Source organism: Pleurodeles waltl, chromosome 3_1 (genome assembly GCF_031143425.1).
Source record: "Pleurodeles waltl isolate 20211129_DDA chromosome 3_1, aPleWal1.hap1.20221129, whole genome shotgun sequence".
NCBI lineage: Eukaryota > Metazoa > Chordata > Amphibia > Caudata > Salamandridae > Pleurodeles > Pleurodeles waltl.
The window spans coordinates 1,970,707,425-1,970,731,162 of NC_090440.1; the positions used below are offsets into that span (position 1 = coordinate 1,970,707,425).

A 23,738-nucleotide genomic window follows, 5' to 3' on the forward strand; every position below is an offset into this window, starting at 1 on the left:
CAATGCATAAGATGGTGGTCTTTGCTCACATGACAGACCCCCCTTATGACATGGAGCCTGGTTGGGCGAAGTAGTAGCGCTGGAGGGGTTTGATCGGCTGAATGCCATTGGCATCTCTCTTCTAGGGGATGGTTGGAGTGGCATGTATATGTCTTCTTTCCAGGAGCTCCAACAGACGTACTCCTTGTCTGTAATACAGTTTCACAAATACCTGCAACTACGCCACGCACTACGAATACACGTTCCACCAGACACACCAATCCCAGAGTTTAGCCCAGCTGAAGTGAAGATCATGATGGGCGCACTGGGCAAAGGAGGCATGTCTCAAATATACCGCACCCTGAATATTAATATTTCAGACAGACTGACTACCCTAAGAACTCACTGGGAGAGCTAGCTGGGACCGTTAGATGAGGGCGACTGGTGGGATGCACTGATGGCCCCTACAATTTTGATGATGTCATCTCGGCTCAAGCTATTGAAGGCATACTGCTCCACCCCTAACATACCTCTGACAGGCTGGTCTCCTGCCTGGCCCCACATGCTTTAACTGCCCACAAGTCCCAGCTGGCTTCTTTCACATGACATGGTTCTCTCCCTCATAACACGATACTGGGAGACAGTGCTAGTGGAAATTTTCGAGGTCTTAAATATCAAGGTTGAAATGTCCCCACTGTTAATCTTTCTGGGTGTGCTTGAGGGGGGTGGAGGTGCCCGAGTGGATTGAGTCTTCCTGAGAACGGCCTTGCTGATTGCTAAATGTGAGATCGCAGCAGACGGGACGGTATCCAAACCTCCTACGCTGTCACAGTGGAGGCACGGATTGAACTGGTGTGCCCAGCAGGAAGAACTAGTCTGCGAGGCTCTTGGGTATCCAGCCAAACATGGTAAAATATGGGGCAAATGGTGCGTGGTCGCACGCATTGACATATTTTGACATTGATATAGTAATCCCTTTGTCTCCACTATAAAAAATACTGATGTTTGCTATGATTGTGTCTATGAAAGTCCCGCCTGCGGATCCTGTTTTTTTTGTCAGATTTTATTGTGACTTCACCTTCAATAAAACATAAAAAATTTGTTTGTCAAAAAAAATAAAGAATGAATGCAAGAAAGAAGTAAAGAACAAATGAAAGAAACGAAAGCAAGAAAGACAGAAGGAATGGAAGGAGAAAGAAGAGACGGAGGACTGAAAGAGTGAAAGAAAAAAGGAAAGCAAGAAAGAAGGAAACTAGAATGAAATAATGAAAGAAAAAGGAAGGCAAGAAAGAAAAGAAGGAATGAAAGAAGAAAGAAAGCAAGAGAAAGAATGAGAGAAAAGGGAAATAAAAAAGATAAAATGAAAGAATGCAAGAAAAATTTAAAGTAATGGAAGAATGAAAGAAAAATGGAAAAACAGATGAATGAAATTAGGAAGGGAAGAAAGAAACAAAGAAAGGAAGGAAATAAAGACAGAAGGCAAAAAAATAGTGTTACAAGTGCTGCAGATTAAACACAATAAAGGCTGATTTTCTTCCAGGGCAAACTTTATTGAAGAAACATTGGTGAAAGTGAGTTCAGAATAAACATGTTCTGATGTATTATTAGCTTATGAATTCACATGAATAATATTGATGCTTTCGATAACTTAATACAGAAGCTTTTGATAACTTAATACAGAACATTTTCAAATTGACACAATCTGTTATGTTGTGAAATACCAGCAGTCAAACAGTAAACAAAGGACACTCCAGAAGGAATTTACAACAGCATTGGAAGGAGACAGGAACGTATAAAGCATAGAATATGGCCTATTGTCACATCTTGTGTAACGTCCTGCTGTCAGGTTATACTGTAAATACGAAGGTAACATCAAAGTAATAAATAAAAAAAAAACATTGACACCGAAGATGACCTAGCTTGTGTGTGGATGTGCTCCTTGTGAAAGAACAAAATGCGGTCACTCTAGGTAAAGGTATCCAGTGGCTAAAGTGGGCTGACCCCCTGCCCCATGCTGTATGGGCAGAAGGAAAATCAGAATGACACACCAACAGATCAATTGATGAAGAAAGCGGGCTGAAAGCCCCTTTAAATATATTTTTAAAATCAAAATGTCTCGGCTAAAACTATAACTAAAAATGTCCACATGGAAATACTTTGCCCCTATTGCAAATCTGTGGCCATAATAATGCATACAATTTTAAATATTTATCTCACATCTGTAAACCCACCACTGTAAATGCTAAACAGTGGAATCATTCGGAACTGGTGATGAAAGATATGGGCGTTTAACCACTTGTTGGAGTCTCATGTAGGAAAATTGGAAGCTATTGGTCAAAAGGGCCTTACGAGTGGCATGTCACATATGAAATAATCCGTTAATAAGAGACCCACAGTGTAGTTCTGTTTATTTGCGTAACAAATCATGTCACTCTAGTTACTGACACTTGCATTGCTGTCCCTGCTGTTGCCTGCAGCTTCGAGCATAGCTGGAAAAATAAAGCAGTCACTTTAGAGGTTTGAGAACTTCGATTGGACCCTGTTCGTTTAGGCACAGGCATTTACAGGCCAGTCACCAATTTTTCCCTCCCTCCTCCTTCCGGTGTCTTCTGCCTTTCATAGGTGTGTGCCTCCCCTTCTTTGGGCAGAGTGACGTTCTTTATCATCCTTACATTTCTGTACAAGGATCCTTGTTCATCATGTGTTCCTCACAGATATTCATAAAGAAGATCTCTGCATGTGAACAGTATCCCAGGAATTTATCTTTTCAATGCAAGATATCTAAGCTGCTTGACTATAAGAGCTCACATAATTCTTCATTATAAAAGCAAACCAAGGAACTTTGGTCATCAATTTGACTAAAGAGAAATTTAAAACTGAGGCAGCATTTAATCTAGTGTTGCGCAGTGCTGTCCAAAGTCATTTTATTTTTCCAACCAGTGGAGCAAGGATCCCTGAACACATAGCTGTGCCTTTTAGCTTTTTGCTTCAGAAAAAACACTTAGACTAGTATTTTTTAGGCTCCTTGGGACGTCTTCTGTCTCCCACCTTTCTTTTTTTTTTTTTAAATCAAGTGAATATTTTTTTTTCCCCCAAACTGGAGCAGCTTTCTTGTTAGCTGTGTATTCAGTCACTATGCCATCTCTTTCATAAATGTCCCTTTCCGTGATATGGAATGCACACTAGAATAGTGGAGTGATCTAATCTCTATTGTTTGTTTTTTTGCCAGTCCTACTGACAGAGTGTGGTGTTTACCAAGAAAGCAGTTCAGTTGTGGGCTAAAGAAAAAGTGTCTTACCTTCAGGCTCCGTGTCATCATCCCTCAAGAGAACTATGGGTAGCTATTCTTCAAATTTAGAACTTGTAGGGCCAACTCAGTTTATCTCCCCCATTTGATCTTGAGGCCTTCTACGCTCATAGTTGAGCCATCTGTTACTTCCAAGAGCCTATTCACAAGAAACCCTTCGCCGTTTTGAGTTATGATGTTAAAAGTTAATCGATGTTGAGGACCCCCTTATTCGTTGTTCATTACTTGTAACAAGAAGGCAAAATCCTAGAAAGCACTAGCTATTTTCTTCAGTTTTACCACAAAATCATAAGGCAATCCCTCCTAATTTATAAGGGCTACATCCTAAAAGTACATTCCTACCCAACTTGAAGGACCGTTGATATAGAGAATCCTCTTCAAAGGAGAGCTCAGGACTCTCAGATGATGAACTGACTCCCAAATATCCAGGAGCCATCAAAGAGACTATGCTTCTTCTAGTAGAAAACTGCTTCCTGGTGGGAGCCTGAATATGGGCCCACCATTGAACAGTGCAGATAAATCTCCAGCATAATCCAATGGAGTCTGTTATGGTATCGTTCCAGCATTACCTTTTTCAAAGAAGTGGCACGGAGCCAGGAAAATAAATATTGGCACTAGAATCCTAAAGATAAACAGATACCTAAAAATACACCTAAAAATTGATACCTCACAGTCTTAGGGCTACTTCCAGGTCTCTAATAATTCTGTGCCGTAACTGTTGGAACAAACTTTGGAGAGCCAAATCCTCCAGGAGAGATAAGAAAAATCTACATAGCTATTTTCAGAATTTCTTCCAAGGGACAAGCAATCCATTTTCAAGGACGTTTTCAAAGAAGGTGTGATAGTCCCTAATCAGATTCCTAGCACAATCTAGCATACAGGAAACATTCCTACTCATGAAAACTGCTATGTAATTTGAATGAGCTATTAGTTGTTCCTTGCCTTACTTCAGTAGACGTAGATTTTTCATAAACGTCTGTCTTTGGTTGCCTTCCTGATGAATAAGTCCACAAACCAAAGACTGAAGCAAGCACCCTAAAACCAATTGGAAAAGACGAATACATCTGCATGGAAAAAGTTCTTCCCAAAAGTGAGTTCAGACCCTTTTTTGCAGGAGCAACAGCTCACAAAAGACTAGTGTCTTTCTCTTCCAGCAAAGTGAAAGAAACTAGTCCGAGGGTATCTGAGCAAGCCAGGCCTCCACTGTATCTGGTAAATCACCAGGAAACAACAAGCAATTACTCTAGTCCCACTGTTGTGCAGCTCATTGGGGCAAACAGTTTCGCTGTATCATCCAGCCCAGTAGACTGTTGGGAAGGAGAGCAGTGTGATCAACATTGTTGAGAAGGAATGCAGTTGCACTCAAATTCCGAATATTTCTTCCAAACAAATCCCCACAAAATGCCAAGCCTCTTCACTGGGGGTAGGACTGTTTCTATGTATTTTCATTCTGCTGGAAAAGGATGGGTTAAACAAGATTCCAGGCTACCTATTACCACTAGTTTCTAGTAGGCGTTGATAATGTTGGGCTACCACAAAATGTATCCTCAACTGGGGGATTTACATGTGATCAATAGATCTCTAATATGCATATTTCAACTTTAATGATGTGAAGAAACACAGAAAATATTCAATGTTTGAAGTCAATTTGGCACCACTATCATTATGCGGACTAAGGCCCACCATCAGCAAGAAGGGTTTGCTGTCACTGGAATTTTTAGAAAAAGCAAAAGGAAGCAGGAAAAACAGTCTTCCCCTGAAACATTATTGGGACCCATCATCTGAATTCCAGCAATGAACAGTAAGGAGGATTTCCAGCTACAAAAAAAACTAACAAAAATAAAGTGCAGGGCAGGCAGAATCATACCACTGTGACATCTGAACCACTGTGAGAACTAGCGCTGCCCACCACCTGATGACAAGAAGGTCTTCTGCTAATGGGAATCTTTGCATTTCTCTTCCACATTCCCAAGGTGTCCTTGCGTGGGTGCCCCCAGCAAACGATGGGCAACGGTGACTTTGGCCATCATGCAGACACACCCAGAAACACAATACATAACCAAGCACAGCTACACCCTTCACCTCCACACATCTAACCTAAACATCAAGGTACATTACATGTTATGCTCATCACAGTGCAGTATACCACCAAGCAGCAGATACCATCTGCATACGTCTAGAAGCAACGTTCATCAAATCAAAGAAACATGATTCACATCCAGTTCTACAGACTGACCATATCAAAGAGCCCTTTACCAACTCACAAGTCTCTTTGAGGCCTTGCCAACACCCCTAAAACTTTGACGTTGAATCCTCCTGGAACCAAACAGCCTTAGTATGATCCTCACTTGCCACCTCCCCTGTCTGCCTCAAAGAGGACACCTTTCCACCTAATCTGCTGGCTCCCCTGTAATATGTGAAATACTATAGACAACACTGAATTTTACACTTGTCCTCCAACATTCCTCTTGGACCTTTGGCACTCAAGGCATACTTCCACCAAAACCATGTAAAAGGACACATTTTAACCTGCTGGATAGAATAACCACCAAGAAACGTGTCACTAAATCTACCCATTCTTAAGATGGCATCCTCAACTTTGTCTTCATCTCCATGAAAAGCATTGAATGCCAGCTTTACTTCCTCTCTCCAAGCTGCACTCCCTAGCTTCTATGGCCACCTCTGGCCAGCCAACCAAAAGTGATACTCTTTTAATTTACGATCTCATTGAAATCCTCGAATAAGATAGATACACCCACTTTGATATCCTTCAGTCAACCCCATGGTCAATGTTGGTTGCCTCCTAAATTCAATCTATGACAACTTTGAGACCCCGGCTGATATTCAAACCCATCTGAAATAGCAGTCTTTTAAACGTAAACTCTTCATATTCCAGTACACCAAATAACACACAGGCAACAAGTACGAACTACACAGCCTTGAAGAAATAGTGTAACACCTAGCTCCAAGATAACCTCTCTAACATTAAAATTCTCCACTACTTCAACAGGAAACGTATCTCCTTAGCCAAAGTCACCGACTGTCATACCACCAAAAGGTACATCTAGAGCAAGCAAAGGTCTCTCTAAAGCAATGAAACAATGCAACCCAAACCAAGACCAACCTGTGAGCATACATGTGCTACACCATCACCAGGTCTTCATCAACTAAATCTTCACAATTGCTGCAGCAATTAAACTGTCAGTATTCCGTCTGATCATCTGAAATTATTCCCCTTCAATATGTTCCCACACCCTGATATTGACTCAAACCGTTTATCAGCATTCTGACAAGTTTGGGCCACACCAAGACTGCAGAGAAAAAGTAATGACAGGGTGAGTCTCTCATTTCCTTTATCAGTTAGCAATGTAGCTTTGAGACCAATTTGTTTTCTTCAAATTAAATGTAAAAGTGAATGAAAACGATCTTCCGAAATTGACCTTTGTACTCCTTGACCACTTTTGATATCAGGCAAAATGTTTAATTTTCCAGAGTTTCCTGCCTGCTGGGGGTTATTTAGAACATATAATATTTACTTTCTCATCCCCTAGAACCGGTAGCTCTCTAGAAATTCATGAACCCCCTCCACTTCTGAGGCAAGAAGTACCTCCATTTTGGCCTCGACCAGTTTTGATACGAGAACATCCTTATTTTGTCAGAGAACGTTCTTATACCTCTTCACTTCTTCATAACACTGCCGAACTTGAAATCTGTATTCTTGAGAAATTTGTGTATGCCCACCTCAGTGTTTTTGAAGTCATTAAAATCCTGTTTTGTGCCAGAAAATATCATATTGGACGCAGTTTAACAGCTAGTGTAGCGGTTCCCAACCTGTGGTCAAGGGACCCATGGGAGTCCGTGACTGCTTAGAAAATTAATTATTATTACCAGAATATTAAAGTGGATATAAATAAAGTGGCTAAATGTACAACTGAAACATTGAAAACATACTGTAAATGTCAAGGAATTTGAAATTGGAGGCTAAAAATTAAACTAGTTAGATTGCTTTGTGGGAGCAGTGCAGGTGCCTCAAACAGAATATATTATGGACGATGTGTGGCTTCAATTGAATTCAGAAAAGCTCCAACCTTTCTTTCAAAATTACACTTTTTTAAAATAAATTGTGTTTAGAATTTGTGTATGTGTTTGAATGATTGTTTCTGTATTTTTTTGTGTCTTGTTTTGCGTTTCAAATTATTGACAGTGTTGAGGCCGGGGTCCCAGGCTTCCATTAATTACTCAGTGGGGGGGTCCCCCGGATTCCAGTAATGATTCAGTGGGGGTCCCTGGGTTCCAGTATTGAGAAAGTGGGGGTACACAGAAGTCAAAAGTTTGGGAACCACTGAGGTAGTGGGTTTGATCTAGCTGTTGAGCTCCTAAGGCTGCTTTAGATATTGTATCTGTTTCACGAAACTGATTAACTCTCTAAACCTTGGTGTTTTGAGAATACACTTTCAATCATTTCAGCATAGCTTAACAAAAACAAACCTAATGATAACGTTATCTTTGAAATACGGGGCAGTAAAATGCAATAACCCACTCTTTATGCCTTTTTATTTACCATTTCCCAACCTGTGCATCGTCCATTAAAGGTAGGACTTTGGGACAGAACCTTCTATTTAACTGTATTGCGTGAAGTTTTTGGGGTGAAGCTTGTCACTCTCTAGTAGTGTTGTTTGCATGTTAAGTTGGGTTCTCAACCAGTTGAAAAGGAAGGAGGCAAGAATGTAAGAGTATGGAAAAATTACCTTCATGGTCATTCTATTTCTGTTTGTCCTTGTCCGCCCACCGGACTCTCCCTTACCCACACATGCATGCCATGCCCATAGAGCATATGCTTTGCTTAAAACTTACATGATAGACAAACATGTAAAATCTGGGTATGAACTGGCACCGTAATGTGCTCCTAACCCCCTAAAATGTTTAAAGTGGCAGATTTCTTGGTCAGACCCTTAATGTGGTCTAGTGGCGACTGCAAACAATTTCAAATGGCTTGTAAAAAACGAAGAGCATGGGGTACAGGAATTACACAACCAATGTCATTTTTTTACTTTGTCTTTCTCAGCTAAAATCTGTGGAGAAGATGGACACGTGGATCCAAACTGCTTTCTTATGGCACAATCAATAGTTTTTAACGCTATGGATCAAGAGTAAGTCTATCGCCTCCTGCTTAGTCTACTATTTCCACATTTCGTAAATCTGTCCCTGCACTGCTAAAAAGTATTTAATGTAGGAGGCTGTGTTTTCCACGCAATAGTTTTAGTATTGCCAGCCTATAATAAATTGGGTTGAACTAAAACTTTTAACAAAGGGTAAAATGGCAAATGGTGAGTATTTATGTACTAAATAAAACATCAAGGGACACGTTATACTAAAAATGTGTTACTTGGGAAAAACATTTTTTGAAATGGTTTTCAGTGAGGGACAGCACGGGATTCGACAGACTGCATTTTGTGTTTTAAGCCCCCTGGGTCTTTTTCACTGGCATGACTTTGGTCTGTGACCAGACCAGTTGTTTGATAGAGCAAGGCAGCAGCCATGTAACGTCTAAAGCTTTACAAAGAAAATAACACAAAAAGAAAATTACTGCAACCCCTCAACACTTTTTTCTAAATATAGATAGCGCATAAATAGGTCAACTTTATATAGAAAATGGAGCCAAGTACAAAATCGAAAATATATCAAAACAACGTTTTATTCCATGTATTATATTGAGAATCTCTTGATATTATAAATAAACAACTTACTTGATAATACAGTAGAATCAACTAAAATGTAACTCTCTAATCCTCACTCATGTTCCCTGGGTACCTCACACCACCATACCCGGCCATTCATTCAACATACATACCATCATGCACGTTCAAAAATCATTCAACCCAAGCAATAAAAAAAAAACTAGATTGTGCCCATATACTTAACAGAGGACTGCCTTTGCAAATACTCAAGCAATTGTGCAAATAGTTCCCAGAGCTGCATTGATTACATGGATTGCAAAGTTCCATTTTCACTATATAATATATATATGTTTGATGGCATGTGTAGCTGCAGATACGCATGCTGTGCACTGTTCCTGCCATCGAGTGTTGGGCTCGGAGTGTTACAAGTTGTTTTTCTTCAAAGAAGTCTTTTCGAGTCACGGGACCAAGTGACTCCTCCCTTTCTGCTCCTCTGCGCATGGGCATCGACTCCATCTTAGATTGTTTTCTTATATATATCAGGATACTATATAGTGGCTATTCATTCCAACATAGAAGAATTTATGCCAATTGATTTGAGGCCTACGTAGTGCTCAGTTCAGATCTGGGAACTATTTGCTTGATTTATAGATTGTGATTTTTTTGTTACTTTATGTCACTGAAATGTATTTGTGTCCACGTGCTGGAGTATTTGCATAGGCAGTCCTCTGTTGTGTAGATTGGCAAAATCTGTTTGTTTTATTGCTTGGGTTGAATGATTTTTGAACATACATGATGGTATGTATGTTGAATGCATGGCTGAGTATGGTGGTGTGAGGTACCTGGGACACAAGTGACAAATAGAGAGTTACAATTTAGTTGATTCTACTGTTTTGTCATGTAAGTTGTGTGTGCGTATATATAATATTGATATATATTTTTTTGTATGCAGAAATGTTCTTTGTGTATTGTTTCCTTTCCCCTGGAGACTGCTCCCCGTATATGTACACGGGTCCTTTTTTGCTTTAAAGCTTTAGAAAGACCTGTTCCATCTTTTCAAGGAATTCCTTAAGTTTATTACCATGCCGACCCAAACAGTGTGCTGTGCGTCTTTTTCAGATAAACTTCCCCAAGCTTAAGCAGTATATCACACAACAAGGAGATGAAGTTCGAATGCCTTAATCTTTTACAGGTGGCTGTGTTTTTGATTGTATCGTGGCATAAAGATTTTTACCAACATTTATTGGCTTCCCCTTGCTAATTCAAATTCAGCACTTTAAGAAGTATAGTGATTGACCCACAATTTAATAAGGTCAGGGCGTATTCTGGTTTGGATGGCTTCCAATGTATATTTGAGGCAGACGCCTACCTTTGAAATGCAGCCACCCCGACTTTATAAAAATCTTTCTAAAAAAGAGAGTGATCTACTCAGAAGGGCAAGCTGCTATGCCCCTAGCTGTAGTTCTAAGCAGATGAATATGCATGATTGGACTTGTCCTTCAGAAGAAGAAAACGTTGGATGTTGATGTCTTAACAGCTTACTCTTTATGGTTAGTTCTGTCCGGCAAGAGTCCACAGCCACCATAGTTTTTGGGTCAAGAATGGTGACTCATGAAGCGTTGCCCTTATATTTAAACAAGCATTGGGAACGTCAATAGGTCTCGCCTGTAAGAGCTATTGTCTTTAGTAATGAGTTTTAGCCATGCTGTGCAGCAAGTACGAAGATAATTTAAAAAAGCGGTATGACACAGCCATGACTAATGTACTTTTTATCCAGAAAAACAAACAAATGGGGGAGTGGGTTGGGGGATGAGGCAGCTGAGAGGAATGGAGATAAGGGTGAGGGGAGATAAGAAACAATGGGGAAGCACATGGACAACAGAGGGCGGGTGGCAGGTGATGGGGAGGCTAACGGACAATGAAGGGTGGGTGGGTCAGGTGTTGGGAAAGCAAACAGACACAGAGGGTGGCGGAAGGAGCTGGGACAGCAAGCTGACTATTCAGTGTGAGTGGGAAGGGCTAGGCATTATGATGGCAATTGAATGTGGACATGGGATTGGGGATCCAAACTGACAATTTATGGTGGGCTGGCAGAACTGGGACAGCCAGCTGACAACAGAGGGTGGGCAAGAGAAGATGACGAAGCAAACAAATAATGGAGGGTAGGTAGAAGGGGTTGAGGGAGTAAACCGACATTGGAGTGTGTGAAGGAGGTGATGGGGGCAAGCTGACAATGGCGGTTAGGGAGGAGGGGCTGGGGAAGCTAAGCTGACAATGTAAGGAGAACTGGAGAGAATGGGAAAGTCAGCTGACAACAAAGTGTAGGTGGCAGGAGCTGGGAAAGCAAGCTGACAAGAGGAGTTGGCCGGCGAGACTGGGGACGCACTTGAAAAAAGGAGGGAGTGAGAGCAAGCAAGAGGTGATGGCAAACCATGGGCAAAGAAGAGCTGACAGATTGGGGCAGGCATAGCAAATAGACAATGGAGGATGGATGGGCTTTGGGGATGAAACAGACAAGGGGAGGGGGGATGCAAAAACAACATGGGAATGTGGGTGCAGAGGAAGCAAGAACGGCAACTGGAGGGATTGCGAGAAAGAGAAACGCGCAACCTTGTAGAGTGCTTAAACAAAAGTAGTACCTGAAAAATGTGCAGTGGAAGGACACAAGTAATGCATCCATGTTTCAGGCGAGGGACAAACACAAGAAGAGGAAGTAATGCCTGTGGAAGCTAATACGCAACAAGCACATGAGTGACCATGAAACCAACCAATGGTAAGCAATGGGCGAGCTCTAAGTCCATTGTAAGTTAACAAAATGTCTTGCAACAGACAGTGCATGCGCTGTCTTAGGCAAGAACTAAAAAGGACAATTTTTCTGTCTTTATGCACTAATACAACACCATCACTAGGTGGCACCCTGAGACCTTGCCTATGGAATCCTCAACATTGATTCTGCACATAAAAAAGTAGTTTCAGACTTGGAAGAGTGCAATGTAGTAACCCAAACTGGGTGATAACGATGTATTAAAGTAATTGTTAGTGTGCTGGATTCTTGGGAGCATTACAAAGTATTAAGCAGAAAATTTGCTCCCAGGCCTCACCTTAATAAAAATTTACATTTTTCTTATTTGAAAAAATAATACTGTTTCAATAGTTCTGTGAAAAAGGTCTACCCATTGTTTATTTTTTTGTGAAGTGCACTTCAGATAAACGTGGGAAACAGAAAGAAACAAATAAAATAGCTTTACTGAACACATAGTTTTCTGAGCAATTGCAGATCTCTTGGAGAAGGCCTGTAGTCTTTGAATGTGTTCTGTATTGTTCCTTTTTCTTCAAACAAGCTAAACATCTATAGTACAATAGCACTAGTTTACGGTATTGTAAGTATAAGAGGTAGCTTCTCTTAGGAGTGGGCTGCGCTGCAGAGATTTGCAGGTTACAGTACAGTTAAATTCAACCAGGCATTTAAAAATTGCCAGATCTGTATCCTTTACCTCAGCTTTGCAAGACAGTGGCAACTTTCTTTCCTAGCCTATGATTGCGTTTGAACAAATTTTGATGCTTTTTAGGTTAAGCATATTGTGGCTTACCACGAACATAGTGGGGCTTAGAGCCCACTCATTGCTTACCATTGGTTGGCTTACCTTGTCACTCTCGTTTGCATGCTTCTTTTGGTGTCACAACTTGTCAATCCCGTATTTGTCCCTCCCTTGGAGCATTTGCTTTCCAATCTCTTTGATTGGCTGGCATCGCTGCTTACACTGTTTGGTTTTCAAGCACTATTTTTTTTCTTTTGTGTGAACCTTTCCATCAGAGTGTGCTGTGTTTTCGATCCACCTCCCTCTTTATACATCTCTTCCCCTGCACTCAGTGTTGCTGTCATTTGCCAACCTGTTTCTTCCCACCCTCCTCCTTCTTTCACTCAACCATGTGCTTTCCCCACCAGCTCGCACCATGTTGCTTTCGCCAACCCCTGTGTTTCTTTTGCTGTCTCCCTCCCTGTGGCTTTCTCAACCCCTCCAGCCCTTCCCTCTGATGTTTTTGCATCCCCTCCTGTTTTTCTTCGGCATCCCCCTCTGCCATCCTTGTGTTTCTTCACTGTTTGGCCCAACCACCACCTTGTTGCTTCCGCTCCCCACATTTTCTGGGTTGCTTCTCTTTACACCCTCCTCCATGTTACAGCGCCGTTCTGCCACTTCCCCCATGTTGCTTCTGCTCCCCCTACCTGCCCTCTTTAAAAAATGCTTTTGCCCGATTTATTTTCTTTTTAGTTACTGATCCAACTTGCATCAATAACTAAAAAGAAAAAAACCCTGCCTGTGCCATTTTTAGGGATGCACTTGCATGATGTGCACACCTACAAAATATTGCGTGCGGCCGGGTCCAATGCTTTTGTTTGTTTCTTTTTTTCTTTTTCTTTTTTTAGTCCTAGCCCCACTGCATAGCATCGCAATCCTGTGCATAGCAGCTAAAAACCATCGGCAAAGCTAGTAGGGCACAAAGGTAAGACCTATTGGCTTTGCCGATGCCTGTTGCTTCTGGAATTCTTAATAATGTTTCTCTTTTTCCATATACAGACACTTTACAGAATTTCTGCGGAGTCATCATTTCTGTAAATATCAGATTGAAGTGCTTACCAGCGGTACAGTTTACCTGGCAGACATCCTGTTCTGTGAATCTGCACTATTCTATTTCTCAGAGGTAACAACATGTACTATGTAACTGTGGGTGCGGCCCTCATGCCACCAGTGTGTGGTTAGTAATCTTGAATTCTTTGAAATAAAAACAAAGGTACTTTTCTTTTCTCTTAAATTAACAGCATTCTACTAAAATGTTTTGATACTAATAGTGAATTAGTTCTAAAATCACCTTTGGATTGTCTTCTTGCTCTACTCCGGCTATGGAAAAATAAAAATGGATGGAATGCTTGAATTCATCTCATCCATTGTTAATTACTCTGTCTGCACTCCAGGCTACTGTGCTTTTGTCCACTATACCACCCTAGACCTGAACCCCTCATAAGAGAATAAGCACAGTCCAACCCTAGCTGCCAGACCAGGTCTCCTCTAGACATGCACGCAAGCAACTCTGCAACTGTATACCGTTTTCAGATCTGTTCAGTTAGGTGTCGTATGGGACTTGTGGTGCTCGGGACTCACGTCAGCGTGTATGCTTCTTACCTGGGGTTGTCTCATTTAGAAAAGCAGAAAATTGATGGGTGGAATGCTTTAATTGCCCTTTTTAGATCACTGTTCTTTTTTAATCAAAATCCCAAACCTTTATTTATATGTAGCATAGGCTGTACTACATGGTAGTCCAATTGTTGTGTTCAAAATGACTGTCACCACCATCACTACATTTGCAAAGTATCCTTTGCTCGTATGGTCTCTTGGCGCTGGTCGTCTCGTTAGTAGCTGATACTTGAGTATCTTTTTCGAAAGACAAGTAGTGGGTATAGATAGCAAAGCTTAGCGGAGCGAGTTTCAAGTTGCAGATCCTAAGACAGATAATGTTCGGCCCCCTTTGCTATTTTGTTTTTGCGCGCAGGATGCAAAGCTTTATGTCGTGGCTATGAAACAACCTTCCGGGGCTGTATACGCGAGACATGGTGGCCAGATAATATGGGTTAGAGTAGTTACACATTTAAACCCCTAGATGGTAGTTTCATGTGAATCCTGCCCCGAACTGGCAACCAATGTAAAGGCTGTTTTGCGCGAGTCACAGTGCACCATAAGTGGTTAATTTGAGAGACACTAAACCACCACACGCTCCATCTAGATTCGGGTTTTTAACTTGGCGTTTCCCATCTACTCGGGAGGTCCTTCCCCAGTGCAGTAAGTTGCCACTGCTTTGTTCTACATTCTTTTCTAACAAGGGGTTGTTTTCGTTTATCCGTCTCCAAATTTAGATCTCCCTAGAGTAAAAGGCAAATAGAACGAAGCGTGTGTTTTGGTTTGGTGCCATTTCTTAATCTGGATGGGGAAGGAACCGGTGCGTTTTTCCCAGCGACTTCTTGAGACCTTAACGCAGGGATACTACCCTGGTCGTAATCTGCGAGTGCGAGCTTTATACTATCTTCTCAACACATGGCCGTGAAAGCTAGGCTGGTCCGAGTTTAAATTAATCCTTAACAGAGTTTTCCTTGACATTGATTTTTGGAGGACGCGTGATAAACCTGTGAATATCGGAGCATGTGGACGTTTTTCAGGTCTTTTCTGTCACGGGTTTCATCACAAAGGAGGCAAGTTGCTCAGTACGATGGACATTCAACCACTAACTGTAACCTGTTACCAAGAGACCTAATATTGTCTGTTTGGATGACGAGGAATGAAGTGTATTAAACTGAAACTCCCATTACAGGTCATTTAAGTTCAGCGACATGTTCATAATTGCAAGCGTTAAAAGCTACCTTTTGACCAGACTGCATTCGCCTAAAGAAAGGAATTTTATGTTTTGCACAAAGACTTGCATATCCCTGTTTTGCTAAGGAATTTTAATGTGTGTGTGTGTTTGACTACATTATTAGCCCTCAGCAAATGGTAAAACATTTCACCCTTGACTGTCTCCTTTCAGTACATGGAGAAGGAAGATGCTGTCAACGTTCTGCAGTTCTGGCTTGCTGCGGACAACTTCCAGTCTCAGCTGGCAGTTAAGAAAGGCCAGTACGATGGGCAGGAGGCTCAAAACGATGCTATGGTCTTGTATGACCGGTAGGTAATTGAAAGTGGGTGCAGTGACATTCACAATATTCTTTTCCTTCATTTGACAAATAGCCTGCATTACCTAAACTCGTCTAGTCTTTTTACTAATCACAGTTTAATTTCCATTGTTTTCACTTTTGCCATTAATGCTTTCACAGGGTTTTCACACAATTATGTGCCGGAGCCTTATTAAAAAAAAAAAATTGGCATCCGCTTCTTCAAGCACATATACTTCTTTGGTCTCAGTGTGCGCCCATACAAAAACTATATATTTTTTCTTTTGGCACATTCATTTCGATCTATTGCTGCAAACCCTGCATTCATATGTAATTGCAACCTGAAGATATAATGAAAAAGTGGAGATATTTAATTTTTTTAACCAATCGAGAATTCCAGCCGCAGATTCTTCACCTTTAGAATATTCCCCAGGTGTCAGACTGGATCCAGAAAAGTTTAAAGAGTACCTCTGAAGATTGATATTTGGTGCTATGCAGCTTCCCAATGATGCTGTTCTGCTCTGAAAATTATATGCAGAACCTATGCAGGCTCCACTCCTTCGTGATGCCATAATTTCCTTTCTTTCTGCTCCACCAGCTTCCTCACGTTTCTTTTAAGACCCTTACTTCATCAATTTTCAGTTTGTAATGGAAATGTCACCTCCCAAAACAGGTTTTAAATCTTTCAAGGACTGCTGCAAACAAATGTCTGTGACAGATCTTAATCAGATTTTTCTGAGGTCGAGTCACAACTCTAAGACCTGGAGCAATTGCGCATCAATGAGCCCAAAGGCCATACAAGACAGCAAAGCAAAACTCTGTATTGCCAACCACAGAAAGACTCTACAATGAGACCAGTCCTAGTTGAAAGATCAGGCCTGTTTCGAGATCCAGAAGTCACAGGAATCATTCCAGAGTTTGGTCTTCATCTTGATCAAAGTCATGGGGTAAGTCGAAGGAAAAACAAAAGGTTGATCATGTTCCCAAAGTCGATCAACATCTGAGCCTATCCCACATCTTGTTCTGGCACAGCCCGAGTTTCCAGGGCCGTCCTCCACTCTGAAACAGACCAAAGAGTTCTGCAAGGCTAGGCTCTGACTCTTTGGATCCTTGTCAACTTCCTCTGGCGCACATTCATGCCCCACTGAGCCGAAAAGCCCTCCATCTGGAATACTGGTGGCGGGTTCATACTCAGTACCTGTTGGATCCTCTGAGCCCATCACGGGGCCACCTCAGGCTCCAGTTTTGGCTCTCCCTCTGGTGCCACTGTCCACACAGATTCCCAGTACCTTGACGCTGTTGCCAGCTCCATCAGCACTAGAAGACAGGTACCTGTTGCACTCTCTGATTGCTAGTTGGCACTGGTTCTATCTCAACAGAGGCTACGTCCATCTGCTTCCTTCACTCGGCCTGCCATCTCCACAAGGTAGAACACATACTCCGTAGGTCTGTTTGGCACAAATTCGGACACTGATTACTACACTGGTGATTAAATTGGGCAGCTATACTACAAAGAGAATTGGTATGGTGATCTACAAGAAGCTAGTGGCCTTGGTGTTTCCTGTGAGTTGTGGCTCCTCTCGTCCCCCAGAGCCTGCTATTAAAGGGAGCACTTACGATGCCATAATGATGTGGAGGTTGCCCGAAGTCCTTGACCTCCAGTTCCCCACCTTGGAGGACCAATATCCTGACAGAAGTCCTCCTGCTGGGGCAAACATCCTCTCTGCCCCTCTTGCATTTCAGAAAAGCACTTATGGATGCCTTTTTGGGGGCCTGGGCCAAACTTTGTAAGATCGCAAGACACCACTGTCCTGTCTTGGGTGAACGTGTCTTTATCTCCTCACCCCTTTCCTGTAAGATTGTTGGTCCAGGGATCTACAAGCAGGACAAGCAGATTTTTAACTAGTCCCCCTGATAGGGAGTCAAACCAGGTGGACATGTTTAGAAAGAGAGTTTTCCCATTCACCAGCTTGGTGCTTAGATCAGTGAATGCCAGCTGTCTCCTAGGGTTCTATTCCCACGCCCTTTTGGATTACGTGGCTGAAGCCCTGCCAGGTGCAACTGCAGATTTCCAAATAGGCTATACAGGATGGTCATGACACAGCCAAGTTCACAATTCGTTGTAGCTTGGACACCTCTGATTCCATCTGGCAGGCCATTGGCACTAGTGTTACCATTTCCTGCCACTCTAGGTTTCAGTCAACCAGTTTATCTGATACAGACTTCTAGTTGCAGATTCATTACCTTAGAATTTCCCCAGTGCTGGATCTGGAGATTTGTTTTGAGCAGTACACCAGCACACCTTCAGTTAGCGTCGGTCGGCTCTGCATCTGTCGTCGGCATTGTGCGCACTGGATATGACATTGCAAGACCTATATGTAGGTGCCATCTCGGCACGCTGACGTCAGTTCTTTTCCTTCTGCGCCAGCCAGCGCTGATCCAAAGAAGGGCTACCCCCAATCACTTCTTGACTGGCCTTTTTCAGCCTCTTGTCGAAGTTTTTTGAATGTCTACACTCCTGATGTGCTGAGATGTCATCAAGTAAGACTGGATTCAGGCCCTGCGGATCCTGTCATCGGGCAATGTTTGACACAGATCCGCACCTCATGTGCTTGTGGTGCCTGGACCTGAAGTTGTGCTCTGAGTGCTGGGCCGTGAATCTGAAAGCTTTGAGGGAGCTGTCCCTAAAGCTCAATGCAGCCCGGCGCTTGGTTCCGCGTCTCTCCCGATCTCAGTCGAGAGGAAGGTCCAGAGTATGGTCGCCGAGCCCTGATTCTTCATCGTCCCACTTCAAGTCCTCAGGACTGTCAGATAAGTTTAGGCACAAGAAGAATTTGAAGAAGAACAAACGTTCTTCGACTTTACCTTGTCCTTCACACATGGGAAAAGAAGCGTTATCATTCCATGGCTTCGTCCTTGGAGCCTGCGTCTGGGTCGGCTCCGCACCTTCTTGAGTTTCTGGGAGCCAAAGCAACCCCTGCCCTACTCCTGAGAGTTTTATGAGGCCATGCGCCTGATATTTGGGCAGTCCGACTCTGCTGGAGTGCCCTCTGGCCCATTGGAGTTGATAGGGGCCCCCTCAGGTTCCTCGCTGGTGGCTTTGGTCTCTGCTGTGGGGGGCACCCATGGATCCGTTCCTGGATCCGAACTGGTGTCAGTCATACCACCTCAACCTTCCCCCACTCCGGTTCCGTCTTCGGCGCTCTTGACACCCCCTGTGCCTCCCGGTTGGTGTCGACCCAATTCTCATTGCTGACTTCCTCATGAAGCCGGACTGGCGTCACATTACTCCGATTCAGACTTTGACAGTGACCGTGCTCTCTAGGTTGGATCCTGACCCCTATTCTCTTGGGTTGAGGTACAGTGAGGATTGGGAGGGAGGGGTAGCTGTACCCTTTAGAATACCAGCTAGAAGATCCCGACTTGCAGACGGACCAGGGTGAGGCCAGTGGTCTGGACACTTCCCCTGACACTAGCAGGTTTTCTCCCCCTACCGTGGCTATGGAAGAGGGAGCATCCTACTCAGTGTTGGTGCGCAGAGCGGCCGAGGTCCTGGGCCTTGAGCTGCCTTTGGCAGCAGTCAAGACCAACCTCCTGGCAGAGGTGCTTCAGCCTGGGGCTTCCTCTTCTAAACCCCTTTTGCCCTTTAATGAAGCCCTTACTGATGTCCTGCTGGGGACCTTGTCTAAGCCCAGCACAGGGGCTCCTGTGAACAGGACAGTCGTCCGCCACCATAGACCCGCTCCAAATAACCCAGTGTTCCTGATACAGCACCCAACCCCTGAGAGTTTGGTTAACCAAGCCTCCGTGTCCCCGGGCGCATTCCCTTCTGCACCCCTGGATAGGAAATCGAAGAAGCAGGACCAACTTGGGAAGAAGATGTTTTCTTCCTCCAGCCTCGCATTATGGTCCATGAACACCGCATGCCTTTTGGGCCATTACGTCCACAGTTGTGCAGGTGCTGCCATAGGTCCCAGAGTGGGCCCGGGCAATTCTCCCCCAAGCTGTTGCCGATGGAAGGGATGCAGCAAAGTTCACAGTATGATGTGGGCTGGATACGACCAACTCTCTAGGCAGATCGGTTGCATCAATGGTGGCCTTGAGGTGCCGCGCCTGGTTGATTACGTCTGGCTTTTCGGGGGAAGTCCAATCAACTCTTATGGACCTGTCCTTTGATGGCACCCGTCTCTTTAGAGACGAAGCAAACTGGGCACTCAACCTCTTAAAGGAGTTACAAGCTACGGCCAGGTCCTTGGGCATCACAGCTGCCCCTCGCCCCCTGAGTCTGCTTTTTGCCCCTTTTGTGGGTATGGAAGGGGCGCCCAACCGTGTCTGTTCTCCTCCAACCACTGTGTTGTGCATGCTGCCCAGCCTTTGCATGGCCGGGGACGTGGGATCCAATGTCCTCATGAATTGGGAAGCCAGAAGTCTAGCCAGTCCACACCCTCCCAATCCTCAAGCTAACTAGGCCTACTGCTGTGCACTTTCCCCCTATTACATTTTACACTGCATTGCTTTATTTTTCTAGCAATAGCTTCATTTGCGGCACTGTTATAGTTGTCTCTATCTTATTGTCCTTTCTCCTAGGAATGCATTGTGTTCTTAGTAGGACATACAGTTCACTTTGTACTTTCTCCAAGGCTAAAGTCAGATAAGGTTGCCGACAAACGTGGTATGCTGTGTCTCCAGCATTCACAGAAACACACTCATACGTGGGGGCCGTTTCTTAGAATATCAGCTGTTTTATTATATAAACACCACTTAGTCCTTGACACGTTAGAGGGAGATTCCAGCCAGATGACCACGACTCTATGCTGATTGCTACAAGCTTCGCTACAGCTACCGGCTTAGAGGACCAAGCCTGAACCAGATGGGGACGGTGTCTTTTTAGACCTCAGGCCTTTTCATCAGGTATGAGGGATGATGTTCTTCCAGGGGGATACCTGAAGGGCAGATTAGGCTTAGTATGCTGTGCTCATACTTAGCGTAGGTGAGGGGCTTTAAATCCACTCCTCTGTTTAGACAGCATGGTAGGGCTGTTTTTGTGCTTCACATTTTTAGTCACATGCCTGCTCCTATTGTTTTTTATTATCCTCGTTATTGCTATGCACCTGCTTTTATCTAAGATGCAGATATTTTAATAAATGCTTATTTAAATATATTCTGCCCCTGTTGTCTTTGCCTGAGTGAGATCATTGGTAACAGAGCGAACGGGTTGCGATCTGATGTACCACGGTTCCCTGGGGAGTCTATCTTACCATGAGCTCGTTTGCAACAATCGGTCATCTTGGTCAGAGATGGGGCGCTGCTAGTTAGCCGGAAACCCCAGATTAGGCCAACAGGTGTCACCTGGTGTGGAATTGTACTCAGTACCCACAACATAGGCAATCCCACTGCCCAAATCCAGTAGCCTCACTACCCTAATGAGAACCTACGCGACAGCGCCTGGTCTCTGGCGGAGTTCGGCCTCCACATCAATCTTTTGGGGCTCAGGGCGGTCAGACTGGTATTGAAAACGTTCCTTCCCTCCCTCAAAGGGAAAGTAGTACAGGTGTTCACAGACAACACCACCACCATGTGGTACTGCAACAGGCAGAGTGGGGTGGACTTGGGGGCCTTTTGTCAGGAGGCTCTGCACCTCTGGATGTGACTGGAACATCAGGGCATTTTTCTGGTGGTTCAACATCTGGTGGGCTCTCTGAACGCCAGAGCGGATGGACTCAGCCAACAATGCCTGGTCAGTCACGAATGACGTCTCCATCCGAAGGAGATGTAAGGTCTTTCAGCAGTGGAGAGAACCCTGGTTAGATCTGTTCACCTCCTCAGAAAATGCGCAATGTCAGCAGTATTGTGCATTGGAGTTTTTTAGGCGGCACTCGCTCGGTGACACGTTTTATCTTGAGTGAAGCTCAGGCCTCTTGTACGCCTTTTTACTCTTACCACTTCTGCCCACAGTTTTCAAAAACTACTAGATCCAAGTATTTCTTGTGGCTCCGGAGTGGGCACAAAGAGTCTGGTATCCCGAGCTATTGAGCATGGCCATTAATCCTTCAATTAGACTGCCTCTTCGGGTGGATCTTCTGTCACAACAGTAGGGGAGGGTTCTCCACCCAACCTATCCAGTCTCTGCCTTCTTGTGTGGAGATTGAGCTGCAGCAGTTGATCGCTTTTGACCTTCCGCCCTAAGTATGTAATGTTATCTTGGCACCCAGGCATCCCTCCACCAAAACGGTATACGCCTGTCGTTGGTATAAATTTGTGGCATGGTGCACAGACAAATCTGTTGATCCACCCCTTTCTGCCCCTCTTTCCAAGGTCCTCTTGTTTATACTTTCTTTGGCCCAGCAGGTTTCTGTTTGGGCACTCTCAAGGGTTATTTGTCTACTATCTGCATTTCTGAGATTATCTGACCAACCCTCTTTGTTTAAGTCTCCTATTGTTAGTAGGTTCCTAACGTTTCCTCCATCACCATTCATCATGCCCCAATGGTATTTGAATTTGGCTCTGATATTTCTCATGTCTGCTCCTATTGAAACTCTTCACAATTGTCCTCTCAGGCATCTAACGTTAAAAAGGCCTTCCTTGTAGCCATTATATCTTCCTGTAGGGTGAGTGAGCTGCGGGCATTGTCATATGAGCCACCCTACCTTCCCATCCATCCTGACTAAGTGGTGCTTCAAACCAGGGTTTCCTTTTTGCCTAAAGTGGTTGCGTCTTTTCATGTAGGCCAATCCATCACCATGCCTACTTTTTACGCACCCCCACATGCTTCAGTAGAAGAGGAGAGGCTCCACTGCCTGGACCCTTAAAGAACGCTGGCGTTCTACCTTCATCGTACCAAAGAGTTCCAGGCGGATGATCAACTCTTTGTTGGGTATGTGAGTACGAAGAAAGGTCAGGCAGTACAGAAGAGAACCATCTCTAAATGAGTTATTTTCTGCAATAAAATGTGCTACTCTTTGGCTAAAAATCAACCGCCGGAGGCTTTGGGCGCTCACTCTACCAGAGTGAAAACTGCAGCCACTGCGTTAGTATGCGGAGTTCCAGTCCTGGACATCTGTCAGGTACCAATGTGGGCATCCCTGCACACGTTCACTAAACACTACTGCCTGGACAATCCGGTCCGAAGGGACGGGTACTTTGCCTACTCGATCCTGCAGGGCTTCCTAGTATGATCTTGGTTCGCAGACCCTCCTCTAGGAATGGTATTGCTTAAGTATCTATTCTAAGGTAAGAAATCTGCAACTAAAAGTCTCTATCAGATGAGCAAGTTACTTACCTTCAGTAGCACCTAATGTGGTAGAGACATATTCTAGCTTGCAGATTCCTGACCTACCCAGCCATCCTCCCATTTCTGCAAACTGATTTCTAGGGACAGGGACTTCCCTTTCAGGGCCCTAGTTTTGTTGCACCAGTGGTCAGTGTTCTTCATGGCTCCATGCTTCTGCCGTGGAAAGTCTTGAAAAGAAAGTGACTTCAGGACGCCGGGGTGGTGCTTATATAGGTCCCACAACATCATATCCATCGTGCACGACGAGGGACACAGAGCCACCTAACAGCTTGCAGAGGTACTGCTCAATAAAAATCTCTGGATTCAGACTGATGTCCGGGGGAAATTCTAAGGTAAGGAATCTGCAACTAGAATATGTCTCTGCCAGATTAGGTGTTACCGAAGGTAAGTAACATGTTCTTCAGCTGATATCCAGTTGTCCCTCATGGACATGCCCTTTAACCAAACTCACCTTTTTGGGGACAAGGCAGAATCAACTCTAGAGCGGTTGAAGGAGAGGAGGGCCATGGCATGCTCCCTGGATTTACCTGCCCCAACTTGCCAACTGTATCAGCGCTATTTGCTTCAGAAACGCTTCGGCAGTGGCATCCTGCACCATCAGCCAATCCAGTCTCAACAAGGTTGCCAGCAGTGTGGCTGTTGAACCCGTAATGCCCACCACGCTGCAGTCAGTGTCAGCTGGCCATCCAGTCCATGGCCTTCTCTGCAGCCCCACCTACCAGACCCCTTTAGCAAGCCATAAGTGGAGTACAGCCACACGATGGGAGGCAAGATCACACAATTCGT

At 44.0% G+C, this 23,738-nt stretch overlaps 1 protein-coding gene across 1 annotated transcript in view; it reads left to right on the plus strand.

Moving 5' to 3' along the window:
* AKAP10 (A-kinase anchoring protein 10) overlaps positions 1-23,738 on the plus strand; it is a 384,577-nt gene that overhangs the window by 253,095 nt on the left and 107,744 nt on the right. The window contains exons 6-8 of the mRNA XM_069226353.1: positions 8,352-8,436; positions 13,542-13,665; positions 15,538-15,674. Of these exons, the coding sequence (XP_069082454.1) occupies positions 8,352-8,436; positions 13,542-13,665; positions 15,538-15,674 (346 nt within the window). The remainder of the gene's footprint in view (positions 1-8,351; positions 8,437-13,541; positions 13,666-15,537; positions 15,675-23,738) is intronic.